Here is an 8,638-nt window from a genome sequence, read left to right on the forward strand (position 1 = left end):
AGCAACAGCTCTGAAATCCACGCAGCAGAGTGTGACAAACAGCCTCATGTAACATTTTGTCCTGAGATCCTTTACTGCAAATTTTACACCTTCAGAAAACTACTATGGAAATCTTAGCTACAAGCATTAGTAGAGATAAAGCAGAAACTGTGAGGAGTAAACCTCACCAGGTCAAGTCCTGGGTATGTGACTGCTAGGGAGACCTTAGGTCACAGCTCTTAAAAATTGACTACAGGATGGATACACAAAAAAAAGTTTCATTACTGAAGTTAATTAAAATAACAAGAAAAAAATGTTATTCTTTACTTACCTGCCAAACCCCAAGCATAGGACAAACACGGAATTCTGAACCATCTCCTGTCATCACAACCACCTAACCTTACTCCCTGCACTACCTGCATTTGGGACAAAACTAAGGAACTTGATGAAAAAACTCCATTTCACAAAGGATGGGTCAATTTATCAATCAAAATCTTGTACTTCACAGACAGGCTTTCAGTATTTTCATATTAGTCACTTTCCAGACTGTGCTTCTATTATAGACACTGAAGACAGTTATCTTGGCTTTGTCAGAATGATGTTCACCAACATATGAAATGAGAGGTGGAGAAAAAAAAAAGAGTGTAACAGGAAGACTTCAATTCATGCACATTCTTTTATGAGGGAGACACTCCCAAATATATAACTAAATTTTAACTATACTATGTAAGCAATTGCATGCATTATTTCAGCACTGTATATAGGAGCTTTTAAACTCTGTCACTAATGCTAAAACCTTCAAATGTCCTTATTTTGACCTCAGAGATTCAAGGTTAGAAGTAACCAGAGCTGTGCATAACCTGGGACTGGTTTAATTTAAGACAGAATTTCTTAAGAATTCTGATTTTCAGTAAGACAGAGTCGTACAGCTTTAAGGTGTGGAATGTTTTAAGTCATACTATTAAGAATTCTATACTTTCAAACTAAGTTTAACTTTCTATACTTTGAAAGTTCTGTTTTAAATTATGGAAAAGTGTTGTCTTACATGTAGTGGCTGGCTTTGAGCTGGAGATTTCCCCAACAAAGATTGGCTCATCATCATCGTCCTCATCATCCTCTTCTACTTCTCTCACTCTCTTTTGCCAGGGTTCTAGCTCCTCTTCTTCACATTCCATAAATAATTCTGCCATCTTGAGACTAGACAGTAAAAAAACCAAAAAAACACACACACCAAAACATTCAGTACTTTCATGAAATACTTCACTGCTCAATAAGGAATACTGCAGTTGTCAATAATTCCCATAGAATGGTCTCCCTCCCTCCATGTTCTTTACAGATTGAACATGATCTGACACAGGAGATCTTCAAAGATTGATGCCACATCACCATTCTGACAATTACTTGGATGCTCATCTTTGCTATTAAAGAGAAAAGACCAAAGATATCCTCCACAGAATTTAAGCTATTCTTGTATAAAGCACCAGTGACTTTCAGAGGAAGCCTCTGACACCACAGTGAAAGGTATTCTTTTTAAAAATTCCAGGTAAGTCATTCACAAGAAACATGAAGGGCCTTCTACAAAGCACATAACTGAGTTAGTGAAACACTGATTACAACTTTTTTTTGATTACTGATTACAAATTTTCTTTGCATCTTAAAAAGCCCAACACAAACACAACAAAACCCCACCCAAACTCACTCTGAATCCTTCCCCCACTCTGCTTTAACCACTTCCCTGAGGAGCCTCTCCCAAATTTTCTAAGACTTTGCCAAGGCTTCCCATAAGGTCACATTTTCTTTAAACCCTAACAAAACCTACACAAAATTCCCAAATACCCACAAAAGAACATCAACATGAACAAGCAAACCGCCCATAAAAAGCACTTTAAACAAAAAAACCTCCACAACAGCAAAATCCCCAAGCTGTACCTACAATGCACTGCATACTGTTTCCATTAGCAATTAAACATGATAAAAATTTGGACACATCTCATTAGCTGGAGTCCCTCATGCCTGTAGATGTTTTCTTGTATTAAAAAAGTCATGTATAGAACTAGTCATAAAAAATATGTACTTTTTGGAATTAACCAAATTTACATCAGCATATCTTATCACAATTGATTTTATTTGTTTTATAAATAAACAGAGATGGCCAATAAAGTTTTTATTCTTTTAACATAACCTTGAATGTATTTCTGAACAAATAAGTAAGAAATTTTGCTGTTTCTTTACATGGAGTACCAATAATCTAATAAGACATCAGAAATAATTAGTCTGTAACAGCTTATCAGGGGAGCAGACAATCATCCTCTACTTGTATGAGAATGGGGCTGCTGGTGTTAGCACATGTTAAGATCTGAGATGAAATAAAGTAGAGAAATGCCCTGGGGTGACTTGATGATGCCTGTGTCCCCAGACTGCTCTGTGTCTGCTGGATTTACACCTTTGGCCAGCTCCAGACCCACTACACAGAGCTGAACTCCTCGTTGACTTCCTCCATCAGCTGAGAGTGCTGAAGTCAGACATGGTGCTAGAAAAGAGAACAGGACACTAAACTAAATTACTGTATGGGGGAAAAGGTAGATTCTGAAGTGATTTCCACTTGATAGAGACAACACAGGCCACACGCCAGGTCTCGGAAAGAGAATCAAGCCTAACTAAAACTTTTTCTTCTCTGTAGGACATTCTTTAGAACATTTTTTTAAATAACACTGAGGCAAAGTTGAATAGGCTTTAAGGCAAAATAAATTACTATTTCAGAGACTTCTTTTACAGAACAGACAACATAAATGATCAGTGTTTTTATTTTAAGAATTTAGTATTACTTGACCTCAGGGGAAAAAAGGAATAAATTATAAAATATGCTCAGAGGATGCAATGCAATTTCTACTAAAAAGACAAAATAGGCACAAGCAATGATATATGTTAGCAGAATCCTAACAAGATACATGTAACCTCACCTACACTGTAACACAGCCAATTTTTTCCTTAAATACAGTTAAAAGAGATTTGATAACACAGCCATGGGCTTTTAGAAAGTGACACCAACTGCTGATACCTCGTATGGATATTTCATTTTATGCATCAGGATATGCACATTAAGATACTCTTAAAGGTGACTCAAAATACAGAGCATCTTTTAAAAGGCAAGTATCATTATTAATTTCACATCTTTTAACTTTTTTTTTTAATTACAATGTTATAATGTGAAGCCAAGCTTTCACTGACTTCTTTCCTGGGAAGAAAGCTGGCCTAATGAGTTCCTGCCCTGCTCCTGCACCGTGTCCTCAGTTGTGCCAACCCAACTTTACACAGAACTATGGTGTGAAGCAGAGCAGGTTAAAAATAACCTGGCCTAGTAACAGTTTTATCAGCACAACTGAGAAATCAAAAATCTGTAGCCTGAACAATCAAAAGTGCAGTAAGGGGTGATTGATTGGATTAGAGGAGATGTACAGGAACAGCTCCTGCAAGTGGCCTCCATTGCCAAAGGAAACATCTACATCCATGTTTAGAGGACAAATAGCTTCCAAATTTTTAGCTTTTTTAACTACACTAACACACAAAATGTATTCTAGGAATCCTGCTAGCAGTGCTCTCGAAGACAAAACCAACCAAGTGAATCCTTCCCCCACTCTGCTTAAATATTTCCCAGTGGTGGTTCAGACACCAGTGTAAAAAAAGTAAACCTACTGACAATAGACTTTATCTTCCTCATTTTTTAATGTGCATAAGTATATATTCATGTTTATACACACATTTCCTTAAAGGTAGTCCATGGAACTGAGAGGTCCAAAGCTCCAATGCAATGCTGTATGCATAGACACAAAGAAAGTGTTGAAACTGGTATTGTAAGGTAAAGCATCAAAATTGTGAACAAGTTCTTTAAAACACTTTAAAAATAACACTATAGACTATCAAGATATTGCTTTAAAAAGCAACTGCCCATTTAAAACTAAGCATAACTATGGAAGTTCATTAGGCAGGCACAAATAACCAATAACCTGCAAAAACACAAGCCCTGGAACACTATTTTAGTTACTAGAAAAGTGATGAACTAAAAACCTGATACAGGACAGATTACAAAATGAGAGCTCACTGCCCTAAACAGCAATAAGCTTCTGATGAAATAACTGTTTTAAAAGTACTATTTCAGCCATCTTTATCATGGCAGTTAGGTTTAAAAATACCTAACTTTATTAAAAGCCAACTGTATTTATAACCTCTTTTTCTTTAAAGCTAGGATTTAAAAGCACTCACATAGAAACAACAAAAAATTATCTAATTTAAGTAAATGTATCAAGAGTATAACAGCTGTAGTGAAAACAGCACAATGATCTGTAGAAGAGCACCACAAGGATGGACAGAAATTGGCACTATAGAAAATCACAGTAGATAGAGCCACAGTAAGACTTAAGAGTTATTGAAAATCCTGTTACCACTTCAGATGGAATTTGTCTGTTCCACCGTTAAGCTCAAGTGAGCCTTCCAATACTCAAAACTTCCTTGGATTGGCCTAAAGTCAAATAATTAAAATGAAATTGGTAGTGAGCTCAAAGAGTGAGGACATTTACACTAACCAGAAATTTGTCAGACTAGCCTTGTCACCATTTCATATAGAATGGCAGAATATTCTGAGTTGGAAGGGTTCCCCAAAGATCAGTGTCCAACCCTTAGTCCTGCACATGACATCCCTAACAATCCCATCACGTCCCTGTGAGCATTGACAAAACTCTTCTGGAACTGGAAGGTTTGGTGCTATAACCACTTCCCTGAGGAGCCTCTTCCAGTACCCAACCACTCCCTGGGTGAAGAATCTTTTCCCAGTATCTAACCTAAATCTCCCCTTACACATTTAAACCATTCCCTCGGGTCCTGTCACTGGTCACCACAGAGATCAGTGTCTGTCCCTCTTTCCCTCATGAGGATTGCCATAAGGGCTGCCCTCAGCCTCCTCTTCTCTAGATCAAGTGACCTCAGCCACTCCTCATATAGCTAAATTAAAATTTTCCCCCCACTTTAATACCTGCATTTCAAATGTCCAGAGAAGTTACCTTATTTACAACACAGATCACACAACGGACTACATGATGTATAGCTCAGATAACGTCCCATACAGGCACATAACTTTCCACCGCATTAGTTGATGAAGGGTGTACAATCCACAGCTCCACCAGGACTGGGAACAACTGGATTTTAATTGAGGGCTTCATTTGTTTAGTAGCAAAGAAACAATGATCAAGCTAAAAGGGCACCTGAAAATAGTTAAAAAACCAAAGCGTAAACCCACTTCCCTTAAACACAAACCTCAGGAGCCAACGCTGCCCTCTGGGCCATGAGAAGGCACAAGCTCCGCCTAGGGAAGGGCAATATCGGCGGTGCCAGCCCGCCAGCAGCTCACGCCGCCGAGCCGCGGTGGTACCAGGCCGTGGCAGCAGCCGAGTCCCGAGGGCAGGCGAACAGCTGCCGCTGCAGCCGGACCGCCCCGCGTCCCGCGCCGGTGACCGCCGGCACTCGGCTCGAGCCGGGGGCTCCGGTTTGGGCGAGGCCCGAACGGCAGAGCCAGGGCCGGCAGGGAGGAGGCCGAGCTGAGCCGCGCCGCCAGCGCCGCTCTTGCTGTTAACGCCCGGGGCCCTTGGGAGGGCCCCACGCGGCCGACTGCGGGCGGAGCGAGCCCTGCCCGGGCCGCCCTCGAGGGCAGAACCGGACGGTGCCAGCGGGGCCCGCGGGCGGCTCGCGGGGGCCCTCACAGCGCGGGGGCCCCGCTCGGGGACGCCAGGCCACGCTCCGACCTAAGATGGCGCCGGTCTCGCCGGCGACAATCCCCCCGCGTCCGTCCCCTCCGAGCGCTGCTCCCGCCGCGCGGGGAGCGCGGCAGGGCGGGCCGGGGGCATGGAACGGGCTGACCTTACCGTGCTTCCCGTCCGTAGGGGCCGCGGCGGGACAGCCACTCCCTGCCGCCCGGGCCGGCGGGGGATGGGGCAGCGCCGACTGAAGCGCCTCGCTCACCTCACCGGGGCGCGGCGCCACCTCAGCGCCGCCGCCGCCGAGGGAACGCGGGCAGGAGGCGGGGGCGGCCGCAGCCCCGCGCGCTGCCTGACGGGAACCGCGGGTCGGACACATCGCGGTGCCCGCGATCGGGGCGGGGCCGGGCCGGGCCGGGGCGGGGCCTGCGCCATGTGCTGGGCCTCACACCCCGGATGGCATCGCCGCCATGTGCCGGGCCTCACAGCCTGGTATAACACAACACCGCCGGGAATCACAGCCTGGTATACCATCGCCGCCATGTGTCGCGCCTCACAGTCCTGCTACCAGGAGCTGCTGCTGGTTTTGGGCCTCATGACCCGGTCCGCACCGCTGCGGTAGGCCAGGCCTCATGCCCAGCAGCCCCAGCCCAGCCTCGCACTGCCTGCTCTCTGCTTTGGTGAGGGCACACAGGGCCACTGCCATGCTGTCAGGGAAACCAGCCAGTATCAACAGAGGCTGAGGACTGAACAGATCGAGAGCAGCCCTGCCAAGAAGGACTTGGAAATGCTGGTGGACTCAAGGCTTAAGATGAGCCGTCAATGCTCACTTAAAGCCCAGAAAGCCAAACATGGCCTGGGCCGCATCCAAAGCAGTGTGGGCAGCATGGGAGGGAGAGGATTCTGCCCCTCCACTGTGGTGAGGCTCCACCTCCAGTACTGCATCTCTTTCTGGGGTCCCAGCACAGAAAGGACCTGTTGGAGCAAGTCCAGAGAAGGCCACCAAATTGATCAGAGGTACGCAAACCTCTTCTATGAGGAAAGGCTTTAGAGATTTGGGATTGTTCAGCCTTGAAAAGACAAGATTTTCATAGTAACCTAATTCCAACCTTTCAGTAGGTGAAGGTAACTTCCAGAAAAGATGAGGCAAACTATTTACCCTGAGCATGCAGTGACAGGGTCAGGGGGAATGGGTTCAAATTGAAAGAGAGTAGGTTTGGATTGGATATTAAGGAAAAGATTCTTTACTGTGAGGGTGGTGAAGCTCTGGAACAGGTTGCCCAGGGAAATTGTGTCTGTCCCATCTCTGGACATGTTCAAGGCCAGGTTGGATGAGGCTCTGAGCAATTGGTCTCATTTTACATGTGCCTGCTCACAGCAAAAGGTTTGGAACTAGATGATCTTTAAGATCCCTTGCAACCCAAACCATTCTAAGATTGTGTGCTCCACTACCTAGGAACCTCTTTGGCTGTCACATTCGCACCCCTTGAGCTGGGACCAAAGCCCTTTTGCAGCTGCACCTCCCACACTGACACAGACCAGATTTCCTTACCAGCTCGGCCACAGGTTTTACATAGCAGTGCCTTAAAATAATTTAATCGTGGTGTAGTAACTAAATCATAAAATAGCAGCTCGAGTAGGATACCTCTCAGGAGGGATCCGGGCTTTTATACCCTCACAGTCTAAGGGTATGAAACTCTGGGGTCGTTGGCTCCTGTCTGTGTGTCCCTCACCTGGCCGGGCCGCTGGTCCCCGAGCCCTTTGTTGTGCAAAGGGTCGGCAGTTCACGGCTTCCTGCCGAACTCTCCTGCGAGCTGAGCCTGCAGCTCCAACTGCAGCTGCCCCCGGGGCCGCCAGCACCGAACGGGCTCTTGAAGAACGCGTCCCGGTCCCGGGCGCGCCCCAGGGCCCAGCACGGTTCCCCTCAGCGGCACGGCGGGCGCGGTTCCCGCTCGCTGAGCCGCGGGGCAGCCCGGGGCGGCGGGCAGGCCTTTCCCTGCGGACAGCCAGCAGCGGGAACCCCCCACTGCCCTGGGGCCGAACAAAGCCGGGGACAGCTGTGCCCGCAGTTGACATCGAATAGAGGCAGCGGAGAATGTAGCACACAGCGTGCTGCTGCAGTCAGTGGAGCAGCACAGATACTCGATGCTGTTCAGACTGAAGGTTCGTTGTGCACCTGTGTTCTCATTTCCCCGCTGGGTTAAATATCAGTCAAATACATGATAAACTCTTCTAAAGCTTTATTGAGTAAAACATTGCCATTACTTTCAGTGGGATGTCGCTGGACACAGCCTTACCTGGGCAATGCAGTCACAGTTGCTGGAGAAAACTGCCCTGAAGCACAGCACCTCCAAGAGCTGCGGTTTCCCTCGCCTCAGAATTTGCATACGAAAATCTCTGATTCGAAAGGTGACATAGTGCAATGAAAAGTAATGCAGTTTTCTCATGCCTTTTTGTCTATAGTGCTGTCTCACCCTGGCCAATAACTTAGAATGCTCCCAAGTTTGAATTTGGGGTTTTTTTTCAGGTTTTATGTCCATTATTCCCTTAATTTAAAAAGTCCAAAAAGAACAAAAAAAAAAAAAAACCCAACCAAGCAACCAACCAAAAGTTAAAAAAACAAAACCAAACACAACACAAAACTAAAACAAACAGAAAACAAAAACCCAACAACAACAACAACAACAAAAAAAGCCACAAAAAACCCACAAAAAAAAGGACAAAAAAACCCCCACCAAAGTATGATTGTTTAGTAAAATATGAAAATATTTCTGGTGATTTTTGAAGATAAATAATAGGAAAGAAAGTACTCTACTTTTTTTTTGAGTAGTTAAACTGAAAGTACTCAACTTTTTCAGACCATAGTTCTCAGAACTTATTGTTGTACTATCTGCCATAACTACCTTCAGAAATAC

General features: G+C 45.2%; 1 protein-coding gene across 7 annotated transcripts in view; it reads right to left on the reverse strand.

Moving 5' to 3' along the window:
* The window catches only part of ZNF280D (zinc finger protein 280D), a 40,513-nt gene extending 34,409 nt beyond the window's left edge, over positions 1-6,104 (reverse strand). For 4 of the 7 annotated variants that reach the window (XR_008535047.2, XM_054641920.2, XM_054641915.2 and 1 more), the window contains exons 1-2: positions 5,892-6,103; positions 1,025-1,176 (exon numbers count right to left, since the gene is read on the reverse strand). Coding sequence is in view for 6 of the 7 variants with exons in the window: in XM_054641920.2 (XP_054497895.2) it covers positions 1,025-1,169 (145 nt within the window). In the remaining variant the exon portion in view is untranslated. Of the gene's footprint in view, positions 1-1,024; positions 1,177-5,286; positions 5,439-5,891 lie in introns of those variants that run through there. The other 3 variants (XM_077185776.1, XM_054641916.2, XM_077185777.1) reach the window with 3 other exon arrangements.
* Between the last annotated feature and the right edge of the window lie 2,534 nt (positions 6,105-8,638).

The sequence above is a fragment of the Agelaius phoeniceus genome, chromosome 13 (genome assembly GCF_051311805.1).
Source record: "Agelaius phoeniceus isolate bAgePho1 chromosome 13, bAgePho1.hap1, whole genome shotgun sequence".
Taxonomy (NCBI): domain Eukaryota; kingdom Metazoa; phylum Chordata; class Aves; order Passeriformes; family Icteridae; genus Agelaius; species Agelaius phoeniceus.